The sequence below is a fragment of the Rhinolophus sinicus genome, linkage group LG15, assembly GCF_036562045.2.
Source record: "Rhinolophus sinicus isolate RSC01 linkage group LG15, ASM3656204v1, whole genome shotgun sequence".
In the NCBI taxonomy this organism is placed as follows: Eukaryota; Metazoa; Chordata; class Mammalia; order Chiroptera; family Rhinolophidae; genus Rhinolophus; species Rhinolophus sinicus.
In genome coordinates this window covers 46,422,697-46,438,257 of record NC_133764.1, presented here as the reverse complement: position 1 = coordinate 46,438,257, position 15,561 = coordinate 46,422,697, and the positions used below count along the sequence as shown (strand labels likewise).

Below are 15,561 nucleotides of genomic sequence, written 5' to 3'. Positions count from 1 at the left end.
AATAACTCAAAAAAGTAGTAAGTCAGAGGGGTTGAAATGGTACACTTAACACAAGAAAACAGTAAAGGAGAAACAAACAAACAAAACATGAAACACATAGAAGATAGCAAAAAGGGAGACAAAATTTAACCATATCAATAATTCTATTAAATGCGGACAGACTGAACACTTCACCCAAATGACACATTTTCAGTATGGATTAAAAAGCAGGACCCAACTATCTGCTGTCTACAAGAGACATGCTTTAGATTCGAAGACACAAATAGGTTGAAAGCAAACAGATGGAAAAATGCATACTGTGCAAATAGAACACTCCACCTGGTGATTACAGAATAAACATTCTTTACTGACAGACTGGAGAACATCCTGCAGGTTGGAACATACATTGGGCCACTAAACAAGTCTTAATAATTTAAGAAGATTAAAATTATACAAAATATGTTTTCTGACCAGAACTAGAGAATTAAACTAGAAATTCACAACAGAACAAAATCTGGGAAAACCTCAACTATTTGGAAATTAAGCAACACACTTCTGAATAACCCATTAGTTAAAGACAAAAATCACAAGAAATTAAAAAAAAAAAAATGTTTTGAGGCCTCTTGATCCATGCTTTGCTCGGGGCTGCTCCAAACTCTTTGGAGTGTACTTTTTCTCCTAATAGTGAGCCTTGAGCCTTGGACCTTGGGCCTTGGGCCTTGAACCTTGAGCCTCTTTTCTTTGTGCTTGGCCGGCTCCTAAGTCTTTGGAGTGTACTATCTCTTCTAATAAACTTTTTTTACCACTTAAAATTTTGAACTGAATGAAAATGAAAAACTATCAGAATTTATGGGATACAGCTAAAGCAGTGATATAGCTCTGAATTCCTATATCAGAAAAGAGGAAAGAAAAGCTTGAGTCAAGAACAACCTTCAACATTAAGAAATTAGAAAAAGAAGAACAAACTAAGCCCAAAGCAAGCAGAAGGAAATAATATAGACTGGAGATCAGTGAATAGGAAACAGAAAGTAATAAAATCAATGAAACCAAAAACTGGTTCTTTGGGGGGAAAATCAACAAAATTGACAAACCTAGACTACAAAAATAAGACAGGACACAAATTATCAAAAGCAGGAATGAAGGTGAGGACAAAATATTTAACTCAAAAGACAGACTGAAAAAGATTATCAGGGAATATAATAAATAACTTTATACTAAAAAATTATACAACCCAGATGAAATGGACAGATTCCTGGGAAGGCACAAATTACCAAATTTAACTCAAGAAAAAAGTAGACAATCTGAATAGATTTATAACAAGTAAATTCAATGAGTTTATAGATTTATAACAAGTAAATTCAGAATTCACTTCAAAATTATCCCACAAAGAAAAGCACAGGCCCAGATGACTTTACTGGTGAGTTTCATCAAATATTTAAAGAAGAAATAACCCCAATCTTCAAACTCATTCATAAAATAAAAGAGGAACTACTTCATAACTCATTCTGTCAAGCGAGTGTTTCTGAAACCAAAGCCAGCAAACAACAACATCACAACAAAAGGAAATCTGATCAGTATCCCTCAGGAACAGAGATGCCAAAATATCTAACAAAATTGTAGCAAACTGAATCCAGAAACATAAAAGGATTTTGGATCATAACCAAGTGGGATTGATCCCAGAAATACAAGTGTGGTTTAACATCTGAAAATCAATTAATGTAATATCTCATAATAGTAGAATAAAGCAGGGTTCAGCAAACTTTTTTTTTTTGTATAGGACCAGATAAATAAATACAGGCATTGTTTTCCATACAGTCTCTGTCACAACTACAGAGGGTGCCAAAAAAAATGTATACACATTTTAAGAAAAGAAAAAACTGTATTAAAATTGTAATACTCAGGCCAGCCTGGTGGCTCAGGTGGTTGGAGCACTGTGCTCCTAATGCCAAGGTCGCCAGTTCAGTTCCCACATGGGCCAGTGAGCTGCGCCCTCTGGCTGTTGTGAGCAGCCAGAGGTTGATGTAAGCTGCAGTGAGCTGCTGAGTGCTGCTGTGGGGTGCTGTTGCGGGCTACCATGAAGGGTTGGTGGCCAGCGTGAATGGCCAGCAGCCAGCATGAGCTACCGTGTGCTGCCGTGGGCTGCTGTGTGCTGCCAGAGCTTCCGTGTGCTGCCATGAGCGGCCAGCAGCCAGCGAGAGCTGCTATGAGCTGCTGTGAGCGGCCTACCAACCACATGATCAACTGCCCGCGTGGGGTGGGGGGTGCCCGCAAGGCTCATAATACCAGCAGGGGCCAGGGAGCTGTGTCCTACACAACTAGACTGAGAAACAACAGCTTGAACTGGAGTGGAGGGTGGGGGGAAGGGGGATGCGGAAAAAGGGGGGGGGGAATTGCAATACTTGACATATACCGATAACAAAAGATGAATACAAGTTACGTTTGACTTCTGCAATTACAAGAGGTGCTCAAAGTGGTTACTCACCATCAGCATAATTTTAATAGTTTTTTCCTTTCTTAAAATGTGTGTACATTTTTTTGGCACCCTCTATATTCAACCCTGCCAGTGTTTTACAAAAGCAGCCATAGACAGTACATAAACAAATGAGCATGGCTGTGCTCCAGTAAAACTTTATTTCTGGGTGCTGAGATTTGAATTTCATAGAATTTTCACATATCACAAAATAGTATCTTCTTTTGATTTTCTTTCAACTATTTAAAAATGTCAAAACCGTTCTTGACTTGTGGGCTGTATAAAAGTAGGCAACTGGTAAGATTTACTGCCCCTCTGGACTAAAGGACAAAAGCCACATGATCATCTCAGTGTGGCAGGCAGCCTCTACAATGGCCCCAAATAATCCCTACCTCCTGGGATTCGCACCCTTGTGTAATCTTTTCCCCTTGAGCATGGACTGGTCCTAAGTACTCATTTCTAACAATAGAATTCTGCGAAGGAGATTGGATGTCACTTTGCAGATTAGGTTACAAAAAAGACTGACTTCTGTCTTGCTCTACTTTTTCTCACGGCTCTTACTTGGGGGCTTGGGGAGGAAACAAGCTGCCGTGTTTTGAGTAATTCTGTGGAGAGCCCATGTGGCAAAGAACTAATTCTCTGGCTAACAGCCAATGAGGACCTGAAACCTACCAAAAACCAAATGAGTGAACTTGGAATTGGATCTTCTAAGGTCTGCCAAGAGCCACCTAAATGAGCTTGGAAGGGAATCTGTACCCAGTTAACCTTTGAGATGATTGCAACTGTAGCCAGTACTTTGACTGCAGCCTTGTGAGAGACCCTGAGTCAGAGGCACCGTGCTAAGTTGCCTGTGTCTATATTCCTGACCCACAAAAATTGTGAGATAATAAATATTTGTTGTTTTAAACTGCTCAGTTTGGGGGTGATTTGTTATGCAACAATAGATAACTAATACATCATTAGATAGAAAAAAACACAGGACAAAATCCAATACCCGTTTGTGATCATTTTCAATAAACTAGGAATAGAAAGGAGGCCCCTTAATCTGATCAAAGGCATCTATGGAAAACCAACTGCTGACCATCATACTTAAAGGTGAAAAACTGAATGCTTTATACCCTAAGGTCAGGAGCAAGGCATTTCTATTCAACATTCTATTGGAGATTCTAGCCAATGCTGTACGTTTGTTACAGAATTGCGAAATAAAATCACAACAGAAAATTATACTTTGCAACCACTAAAATGGTTATAATCAAAAAGAGAGATCAATGCCAAGTGTTGGCAAAGATGTGAAGAAACTGGAACCTTCATGGTTGCTGGTGGGAATGTAAAATGGTACAGCCACTTTAAAAAGCAGTTTGGCTGTTTCTTTAAAAATCAGACATAAACCTAGTGTAGGACCTAGCAATTCTACTCCTAGGCATCTCCCAAGAAGAAATAGAAACATAGGTCCACACAAAGACCTGAGAAACATATCAGCCAAGTAGAATGTATGGTTCTTATTTGGATCCTAATTTGACCAAATCAACATGTCAAAGGTATTTATGAGAGAATTGAGGAAACTTAAATACAGACTGGATATCAGGTATTCAGAAATTAAAGTCCTTATCTATTAGAAATATGTCCTAAAATACTTAACAGGTGAAATAATGTGTCTGGGATTTGCTTTAAAATACTAGAATGAGAAAGGGAGGGAAATGAATGTAATAGAAATAGTAGAACATTGATAAATGTTGAAGCATAATGATGGTACATGTGCGTTCTGTATTATTCACTCTTGTGTATATTTAAAATGTTCCATAATAAGGTAAAAAAAAAATTTAAACTGAGAACCACTATGGAAAAAAAGTCTTTAAGAAATTCATAAAGGGAAGTAGGTAGTAATGTTACATAACTTAGCCTGTTTCAGGCCAGTACTGGTCCATCCTCTATACCTTGCAAAAATCCAATTATTATATTACTACCATGCAAAAGGTTATCTTGAGCAGAGACTTAAGTGAAAGAGCTTTCAGTCTTCATATTGCACCACTTGCTAACAGGTACTAGTTAGCTATCTGGTGTTCCTGGATTTGCAAGATGTATGTAGATATCAGCACATATGCAGTGTGCCGTTAATAGCTTTTAACATTTCCAAATATGAATAAAGCACCATCTTCCTCTCATGCAAATTCTCATACACAGTACAGCCTTTTTTATCCTTTGTAAATGGCACCAGCCTTTTCCTTAACGTGAAAGGTCCCAGGATTTATAACTGCTTTTATTTGGGTTATGGAAATTTCACAGTTCTTATATATACACACGTGTTTAATGAGAATTGTGTATAATATACTAAGGATGTGTTCTTATTTGTTTATTTATTGTTTTCTCCTTTTTCCATTTTTCAGTACATGTACTAGCCTTAGCAAGTTCTGTTCCAAACTCAGGCACCTTGACTTGGCTTCCTGTACATCAATAACAAACATGTCTCTAAAAGCTCTGAGGTAAATTTCTTGTAATGAGATTATCCAATAAATGGAACAAATACTTTTTTTTTTTTTTTTTAATAACTTAAAGTTAGAATTAAAGGAAACTGTTATGGATATGTACTATGGTTCAGAATAAATCTTTTGTTCTACCACTCGCCCATATTATAGCGCACATTCAGATGAAATGACTAGAGGTAACTAAGATTTCAGATCAGAGTAATACAATGTATATGTGAATAATTAGATTTCTACCTGAATGAGCAGAAAAGACATATTATAGCTTAGTGATTAATGCAGTGCTCTGGAGTCAGGTTATTAACTAGCCTTGAACAAATACAACCCTTGTGAGTTCTTCTTTATCATTTCATAGGATTGTTACTAGGATTAAATACTATTATTATTTGATAGTATCAGGCTGAACCTTGTAAAGTTACTAATATTCCAACAGTTTTTGTCTTATAAAAATGATAGCTTCATGTGTTTCAACCTAATATATACAGGTGTATAAATTGCATAACAGGGTTCCTGGCATGTAGTAAACACTCAATAAGTTTTCACTGTTTTAATGTTAATATATTTTTTAGAGTATATTACAGGAGATGTATCTTAAAAGGAAGGTGAAATGCCCATTCTCTTTGTAACTTTTTTATCAGCCTTTTATAAATGGTTATGATCCCATGTATTGGTTGTATTTATGAATAGTTAAGATTTAAGCTATTCAAAGAAGGAATGTAGATTTAGTTGAGTATAAGTAATCTAAAAATGTGGCTCCTTCTAGACCTTCCTTAAGAATATTGAGTACATATGTAATTAAGGCTGTTTGCTGTATGAAATAATAAATAGGATGTATAACAACATTTATAGTTTATAAAATACTCACATAAATGATCTCATTTATTTGAAAACCTTGTGCGGTACATAGGACAGACACTTTGCAGATAAGAAAATCTAAAACATTTTTGAATGCCAGGTAATGTGATTCAACCACGGGATGTAACTGAATAAGATATTGTTGCTACCCTTAAGTTGCTCAGAGTCCAGTGGGAGAAAAAAAAAGCACTACACATGTCATCATATTACAGTGTGATAAGTGCTATGATAGAAATCAGGGCATCACTGTGGGGAGAGCATAGACGAGTCTACGGCAATCTTTGGTTAAGAGAGGTTGGAGCAGGCTTCCTAAAGTGACTTGCCTGAAGTCACACTACTCATGTTGAAGAATGAACTTGAACCAAGATTCCCAGGCTTTGTTTTATAAAACAGTTAATCAATATTTTCCAAAGAATGACATAGAGCTTGGAATTCTTTCGTGTTCAAATCTGAAATCAAAGATTAAAGATGAAGCTCATATTTGATAGAAGCCGGAGATCAAATGCAGTATATCTTAAATTCAGCCTATGGAAATAGTACTCTAGATACTTCCCAGATAAGGAGATTTTACAGATCCTCTGTAATTTTTAAATAAAAGTTTAAATGTCCTCGTTCATACTTTGATAATAGAATTATTTGGTAGAGAACCTGGGTTTGACTCAACTCTTCATTAATTACTTGGTCAACTTGAATAATTTCCGTTTCCTATCTAGGGAACTTTTAAATATGTGATAAGTGCAAAGAGAATATACTCTGAAAAGTATAAACCTCCATAAATAATCTGATCTATCTGAAAAACAATATTGTGCTTTGTTAGTTAATCTGGATTTCAGCTAGCCCTCCCAGTGATATGGTGCCATATGAGCACCACAAACATTGATAAATCTGCTATTTTTTTGTTGTGCAATTGCCTGCGTTCTAAATTTACATTAAGTGAAGATGTATATTCTTGTGGGAGCATATGGGGCTGTTTCCACTTCTTGACTAAATAGCCAATAAAGCAAAACTTTGGTGCCTTTAGAGTTTGATTTAGTCTTATGTTTGTTTCATTTTGTTTTATCCTAAGTGAGGGATGTCCACTGTTGGAGCAATTGAACATTTCCTGGTGTGACCAAGTAACCAAGGATGGCATCCAAGCACTAGTGAGAGGCTGCGGGGGACTTAAGGCTTTATTCCTAAAAGGCTGCACACAGGTAATACTCCACGTAGTGCTTGTGAAGGATAGAGGAAGCGTGGACTCTGTAGGCAGCCCCAAGGCTTATGGGATGTGTAGTTGTTTTGCATTACTGACCAAAGACACATGCTTACCAAGAATTAAAGTGTTTTCCTTAGAGTTAAAAAAAAAAAAAAGAAGAATTAACATCTCACCAAAGATATTTTTGAGGGGAAGCAGGCTGGGAAGACAAAATCATACTGAACATATACCCTAGGCAAGAAGGGTTTCATACAATTTAATCTGAAAAGAAAACTCGCCATGTTGTTACTGCCTGAGACCTTGAACTAGATAGGTAAGGAAGGCAGTCTTGGCAATTTTCACTAGTTTTTAAACCACCAAAAGCCTTTCTTAAATGGGCCTAATATATAGCAGCCTACATTTTATAGTGTTGATGCTATTTCCTGCCAGTCACATTACAAATCCCAACATATTTCATCATTAAAAATATTACTCTCTGTTGTACAGTGAAAAAAAGAGGACTTGGCATAATAGCATCTGGAAGGAAATGATCAAGAGTGGATTTAGAAGTGACTGACAAAGTAGGGCTAGGCACTTATTCCCTTATTTTTTTATTGGTTACTAAAACCATGCCTTGGATTCCATTAAAAATGCCCTCAAACAATGTTCCATTGTTTGAAACAGCTTTGGAAGTATGAATACCTTAAAACAACAGCTTGAGCTTTTGGTTATTTATGGAATCCTGAAAAATATTGATTGGAATGCATCATAATCAATTACTTGCCATCTGTTCTCAGCTCTGTACTCATGGCACTGATCTTCCAGCAGCAGATACACTGTGGATTCCTTTCTCAGCTCCTGCTCCCAAAAATACAGGGAGTGCAGAAATGTAAAAATTATTTTAGCTTCATAGACACCCAGCAGAATGCTGTGAGGCATATTAATGAGGAGAAAAATCCATAAACATTAGGCAGTGTTATTTTATCTTTTCCTTGACTTGGTGATAAGAATTTGATGTGGTAAGAACTGATAAAAAACAAAACATACTGATCATATGAATTACGCTTTTATGTGATCATAGTTCATTGTTCCTTTGAAACTTGGTTGGCTATATTCAGAATGTATTAGTGAATGTGTATACTCTTAAAGCTTTGTCCTTTGAAACAATGTCAATAATCATTTTTTCTCTCTCTTTTTAATCTTTCTAGCTAGAAGATGAAGCTCTCAAGTACATAGGTGCACACTGTCCTGAACTGGTGACTTTGAACTTGCAGACTTGCTTAGTAAGCAGTCCTTCCCACCGCTCTTCTGTATTAGTAATTCATTTCCGTATTATTACTGTAAGAGTTTCAGTCATCAAGACCAGTGGTGTTTCCACTTTTACCCTGGGGACACAGTAGGCACACAGATGATTCTTTACTTGCTTGACCTTACTCACTCCCAGGGGCTTTGACATAGATAAGAGAGTAGCTTATTCAGAATTCTAAATAGGCTTACTATAATTCCACCCCTTTCTTTTGTACTTAAGAAAACTCTACTTTTTAAAATTAAATTATTCACAAACTTCAGTTTTTAAAATATTTTTGGTAAATTAATTGCAATCACATCGATTAAAATCTATCAGTGGGCCATAACTATTCGGAACCACTAATCTAAACAGATGATGAGCAAAATGTATCCTTTAAATTTAATTTTCAAGTAGTATTTATAGTTTACATTTGGATTGTTTAGACTATCAGCTTTTTTTGTGTCTATCCCAAACCCCTGAATTTTACTTAGAGAATTTGCTGAAACTATTCGGAATCCTGACAATATATCTTTAGCTTTTCTCTCTTGGCCTTGAAAATTGCATGGGTGTGTTTTTTTTGGAGTGAGAGCCTCTCTTAGCAATAAAAAAAAGTTGATGAGGGTTTTCCTTATTTAATCACCTGAAACTTGAGAATGGAGTGGTTGTTTAGTTTAAAGGTGATACTTAAAGGGCTTTTAAGTATCACAAAATTGCATATTTTGTGCAGTTTAAGCAACTCACCCTTATAGCCCTAAGGTCTAGTTAGTTCTTGGTGATAATGATCTGCTTAGGGGCTTCTGAAGACTGAGTTAAATAAAGGAAAGACTTTTTAAAAATTCTGACCACCCTTTCCTTTTCATTATGATTGCCATAGTTGCTCACTACCAGAATGTGCCTAATTTCATTCATGAAACTTAAATATTTGGCCTGAGAGAAAGAGCTTATACAACTGTTGCAAACATGAAACCATCATTTTACAGTGATAAGAAAAAACTGTGCTAGGGCATCTTCAGATTTTATTTATATACATATTCATACACATTCTGTATGTATATGTATGTGTTACATACACACTCACACATACATAGAAGCCATATATACCTACCATTTGCCATTTTAATTTCATTTCCTTTACCCTTCCAACAGGCAGAACTCACAGTTGTTACGCATAAAGAACCAGTTCTATCTTATGTTTATTTTACTGTTTCCCTTCACCCAAATATCAGCCAGTCAGCATAAGCCAGTCTTCCATCATTCCTTCCATACAAAGTGATAAAATTATTCTTAACATTCGTGAGACTTCATGTTCTTGCCCAAAGCTGTTGAAGTGACCGAAGTACATTCTTGATCCATTCTCTTCTTAACTAATATGAAAACGTAAAAATTTAGTAAATTGGACTCTTTTTTTAACATTTGAAATATTGATAAAATGACTTTTCTCCTCTATGTTGATAATATGACTTTTCTCCTTTTTTCTTTCTCAGTAATCCCTTACATACTTTAAAACATTAAAAAGGAAAAGACAGCACAGCCCTCCGATACTTCCTCAATGTTGTGTGACACAAATTCCATTGACCTGCTAAATATGCATGTTTATTGATTGCTGCTTCCCCCTTTACATTTCAGTTATCCTTGTTTAGTAATAATGATACATCACACTCCCATGGCACTTTTGTAGGTTCTTCCACATGTGTATATACCTCATTAATTTGTCTTCATGTCAAATCTTGCATCTGCCTTAGCATCCATTTTTTTATCTGTATTTTGTTTTGGTTGTATAATACTGAGGACATACTGATTTAAGCAGTGAATATTTGAAGTTTTATTTTATTTTTTTCAGTTGTCCTTGCAACCCAAGGACTGATTAAACAGAGATGACAGGGGAGCTTTTCTGAAGCTTACACAAAATTAGTGAATCTCACAGGACAAACTGAAGCACTGGTCGTATCTGACTGGATACAACATGTTGAGATGTTTATACATGACTTTTTAAAAATGTAACATCTTTTGTGTGTTCTTTTTCATTTTAAAATAATTTAAAACATACAAAATTGTATTTGAGTTGGACACAACTGTTTATCTCCATAAATTAGAATATTATTAGAAAACAAAAATACAGAAATAAATATCTGGTTGGTATGAGATTGCAACCATCATCCACAGGTTGTTTCATTTTTTTCAGTAACTTAGTATCAATTTTGAATTTGTAATTATGTTTATACTATTAAAATACTGCTGTTCTTATCTGTTTTCTAGGTTTTATAATCATTTAATTGAATCTACACCATGATGCACCCTGTGCTAGTCCCACTCCCATTAGGTTAAAAGAATCCCATTATAGTTACTTCCCTTTACCCCAGAAATAAGCACAGATTTCTCTTGCAAACTACATCAAAAGGAACTGGAAGGAAGAAACAAAAGTGTGTTCATTTTCTTTTAGGTCTGCTACCTGATTTATATTAAATTTGCTTTTATTTCTTTTTGGTATTTATTTTCACAGAGGTAACATTTTTCTCTTTTTCTTCTGCTAAGTTACTAATATCTATGGCGGGTTTTTTTGCTCTTGTTTTTTTAGCAAATCACAGATGACGGTCTCATTACTATATGCAGAGGGTGCCATAAGTTACAGTCCCTCTGTGCCTCCGGCTGCTCCAACATCACAGATGCCATCCTGAATGCTCTAGGTCAGAACTGCCCACGGCTTAGGTAAACGTTTCTTGTTTAGCTCAAAAAATCAGGGGAAAGGAACAGAGGCCTTCTTCACCTATGTTTATTCCTTGGAATCTTGAAATTTTTAAGGTAGATGCTACAAGGCCTGCCCTTTTAAGTGCCTACCTACTAGCTTCGTATTTCATTTGATTACATGTAATTGACCTGAACTAAGGGATAATAGTCCACATTTACTACTTCTTGCTATCCATACTAGAAAAAAAAAAAATCATTTTATTACTTGAGAAAAGAAAGGCATTTTCTCTCATGCTTTCGTATACAGATGGTCCCTGGCTTCCACTTAATGATTCTTTGACTTTACAGTGGTACAAAAACAAAATGCATAATAAGTTACATAAGATATTCCACATTTTGTTATAAAATAAGCTTATATTAAATGATTTTGCCCAACTGTGGGCTAATGTAAGTGTTCTGAGCACATTTAAGGTAGGCTAGGCTAAGCTGTGGTGTTCGGTAGGTGATCAAATGCATTTTCAACTTGATATTTTCAGCTCAGGATGGGTTTAGTGGGACATAACCCCATTACAAGCCAAGGAAGTATCTGTAATTCCTTTCTGAAGGAAGTTTTTAAAGGTCTACCCTGTAGTCACTTACATTGTAATAACTGCCAGGTAGACAGCAGGGAGTATTTAAAAAGAAAAAAACAGCCCCACAGGAGAACCTCCTTTGTGCTAATTGATGGTCTTTTAGAGCAAGCCTTATTCTCTCTGAGTCCTCCTTTCTGCCAAAATACAAGATTGGCTGAATATTAAGAATTCTGTCTTGGCATGTACATGGTATTAAACCCATATTGATTCTGTAAGAGCACACAACACACTATTTTGATCCCCATATACCTGTTTTGTTTTTCAAAATAAAACTTATTCTGTATTGATTATATGTTAGATGTGTTAGCCATTGTTTTAAATGATTCACAAATACTAATTCATTTAATCATCATAGCACCATATAAGCACTGTTATTATCTCCATATTATAGATGAGAAAACCGAAGCACAGAGGTCAAGTAACGTGTTCAGAGTCTCACAGCTAGTAAGTGCAGGAGCAAGGATTCAAACCCAGGCACCCTGGCTCCAGAACCCATGAAAACACTTGTCTTACATATAATAATCATTTAAACAAGTAAAACTTTATTAAAACTTTTTTTTGTAATTATCTGGCCACAGGCCATGATTAGTGAAAGAAAATTTGCCTATAGTATCCAAATTCCTTAATAAAACAGACTTTTTGGTCAAATTAGTAATAGCAGAAGCCTAGAGTAGCGTCCTATTCAGGCACTAAGGAGGTAGCCAGATTCCTTTCTAAAAATATTACCTGTTCCCTTTTTGTTTTAAAGAGAGGGGTGTTCGGCTCCACCCTCCTTGATAGTTTATCTTACTGTTAAGAATGGAAAGGCTCTCAAATGTGATATTCAAGGTGGGTTCAGTCAGATCATGCTTTTTCATTAGATATTCATTTCTAATTGATTGTCAGTTGATGATGTTTTATACTTTAGTGTTCCTTTTTTTTTCAACTTCTGTGGGGACAGATCCCCAGAGAGTAGTTTACAGGCTCTCGGCCTCACGTGAAGGGGTGCTGGCTCGGGTGGTGAATGGCCGTCGGCTGTGGCTGATTGGCCGTCGGCTGTGGGCGGTTAGCCAATTGGCCGCTGGTATAACTGCTGCGACTATGGAGGACTGCCGAGGATTACTGAGGAGCCGAGGAGAGCGGAAGAGGAGAGCCGAGAGAGAGGAACAGAGGAGAGAGTGGAGAAGAGTCGTCGGTCGGTCGGTTGGCGGAAAAGCGGACGGCAGGTCGGCGTCCGGTGGGCCCAGCCTCCAGTGAGACCGTGGTGGTGTGGCTCCCCTACCTATGGCTCCGTGGGTGTTCCTTGTTGGCCTCACCGTATCCTGCGTTCTTATGTGGGGAGCGGGACCAGAGACCCTGCAGGCCGCCCCGCCTGAAAGCTGGCGCGGCAAGAAGGCCTCCGTGCACGACAAATGGCGCAGCGAGCAGGGTCTCCCGCCCGACAAATGGCGCAGCAAGCAGGGTCCCCCGCACGACAAATGGCGCAGCGAGCAGGGTACGGTGCCGGCCAAAACCTACCGAAGCATGGTGGAGCGGTTTGTGCGTGTGAGAGCCCAGCTTCGGAACGCCCATGAGGAGCGACACCGGGAACGGGAGGTGCGGTCTGCCTGGGAGACTCAAGCCTCCAGCTGGCACATCACCCTCTTGGCCATGGACGGCGTTGCGTTCATTTTGGTAATCTGCTGCGGCCTTAAGCTCCGAGGGTTGTGGACATCTTACACCGAGGCCTCCACCCACTCAGACACCTGGCACGGTGAGCAAGATTCCGACCAGGTAGGAATGGCGTCTGACTCTGGGTAGGAGGACATGTGGCCCCCACACAGTATATGGTGTTCAGTGGCCACTGTTCTCAGGAGTTGGACCCCCAAAGAGGGGTGGGAGGACATGGACGGCTCTCCGGCCAGTGTAGAGAGGGCCCTGCAGGCTCTGGCTAAGCGGTTGCCGGAGGAGGAGAAGGCTATAGCCGGCCGCGTGGGCTGGATGTTCCTCAAGGCCTTGAGTCTCAACACGGAAAATGGGCTTAATGAAGTGGCCCGGATGCCGAACCAGGTGTCCCGGTTGGAAGCGCTGGAAGCCCGGGTCCGCCTGTTAGAACAGGGGCCCCAAGGTGGAGACTCTGAGGCAGAGGCGGAGGAAGCAAGTGGAGACAATGTAGCTCCCAACCCCCAAGCCCGGCCAATCTTAAAGCAAAGGGTAAAACGTGAGCACCCTTTGGGCCCCAGGGCGTTGCTGCCGGCAACCCAGCTGTGACTGAGTTCACAACCTACACCCCATACACTCCCACTGAGTTGCAGGAGCTAGGGAGGCAGTACAGACAGCGCCCTGGAGAGCCAGTCTCAGCTTGGCTATTACGTTTATGGGATGAGGAAGCAGACAGCATTCTCTGCTCCCCAGGCGAGATGGAAAAGCTAGCCTTCGTGACAGTGCATCCGTCCCTACGACAAAGGTTACAAAACTGCCATAGGTTGGCCAACAACCAGGGCAACCATTCTCTAATGCAGTGGCTCACTGCTGCAGTACGCACCGTATGGGAACAGGCTGGCGAGCTGCCAGACACTGTGAGTCAATGGCAGTCATATACAGAACTTACGCAAATAATCCGTGAAATGGGTATGAGACATGCTATTTTTAACCTCAACATGCAGGGCCCAGATGATGAGCTTTTTACTGCCAGCATGAGAGATCTGGTTTTGGATACTGCACCTGCAAGTGCTTTTGGATCCTTGGTTGCTATTCTTACACCGTATGTAGGGCGACGGATCCATGAAGTTACAACTGCCATGGCCACCCTAGGGGATGTTGAAAGCCGGAGGCGAAGGAAGTTAAGACAGGAGGTCCGCACAGTTGAGACCTGGAAGCCCAAACCAAAGGTAAAGGGGCAAGGTCGCGGGCCTCAGAGAGTAACACGCGCACAGATGTGGCGTGATCTCGTGGCAGCAGGGGTCGATAGGAAGAAAATAGACCGACAACCCAATGGACTCCTGCTTGAACTTTGGAAACAGTTGCGTCCGGAACAACAATTCCGGAGAAGCATAAAGGAAGAGTCTGGGAAAGCGCGACCCGTGTCCCTCCAGGACTTCATGCAGGCGCTTGAGGCTGATCCCTTGCAGCTTGATTAGGGGTAGGGCCAAGTTACCCGGTCAGAGGGGATGAGCAGGGACCGGAGGCCCCACGTGGAACTGTCCATACATTGGTCCCGTTCGAATGTACAGAGGGTTTTGGCTCTAGTTGACACTGGCGCCGACTGCAGTCTCATTTATGGGAATCCAGAACTGTTCCCTGGACCAGCAGTCTGCACTGATGGCTACGGGGTAAAAACTGTGACTGTGAAAGCCGTTTCCTTACCACTGGGTATAGGAAGGCTCCCTCCTCGTACCTACAAGGTTTATGTCTCCCCCGTTCCGGAATATATTCTAGGGGTGGACGTGCTACATGGCCTCAGCTTACAGACGTCGGTAGGAGAGTTCCGTCTCCGGATCCGGGTGGTGAAAGCGGTGACACGCGGGCATGCTCACCACCCTCCTCAAGTGTTGCCACAGCCCTGGCGCGTGGTTACAGTGCGACAGTACCGCCTGCCAGGAGAACAGGAAGAGATTGGTCGTACAATATTGGAATTGGAAAAGGCACATATTGTGAGGCCAACGCACAGTCCCTTTAACTCCCCAGTATGGCCTGTCAAGAAGCCAGATGGGACCTGGCGAATGACTGTGGACTATAGGGAGTTACATAAGGTGACGCCACCCTTGCACGCTGCAGTGCCTTCAATTCATGATTTAATGGATCGTCTGACTTTCCCCCTGGAGACATATCACTATGTAATGGACTTGGCCCTGGCAGGTCAAAAGCCCCCACTGTCGGTGGTTGGGTCTGATAGCCCCATAGGGGGCAAGTTTGACTCATGATTTGCAAGTGACGCCAGGGGTGGTGGCTGAGTGGCCACCGCAAGTGACTGTAGTATACAGAGGTCCCGATACCGGGATGATTTTGCGAGGAAACTATGTGCTCTCACTATGGCCTGT

At 39.9% G+C, this 15,561-nt stretch overlaps 1 protein-coding gene across 4 annotated transcripts in view; it reads left to right on the top strand.

Annotated features, from left to right (window-relative positions):
* Window positions 1-15,561, top strand: part of FBXL20 (F-box and leucine rich repeat protein 20) — a 99,037-nt gene that overhangs the window by 69,394 nt on the left and 14,082 nt on the right. For all 4 annotated transcript variants that reach the window (XM_019747614.2, XM_074319444.1, XM_019747615.2 and 1 more), the window contains exons 7-10: window positions 4,834-4,929; window positions 6,851-6,977; window positions 8,167-8,241; window positions 10,822-10,952. In XM_019747614.2, the coding sequence (XP_019603173.1) occupies window positions 4,834-4,929; window positions 6,851-6,977; window positions 8,167-8,241; window positions 10,822-10,952 (429 nt within the window). The remainder of the gene's footprint in view (window positions 1-4,833; window positions 4,930-6,850; window positions 6,978-8,166; window positions 8,242-10,821; window positions 10,953-15,561) is intronic.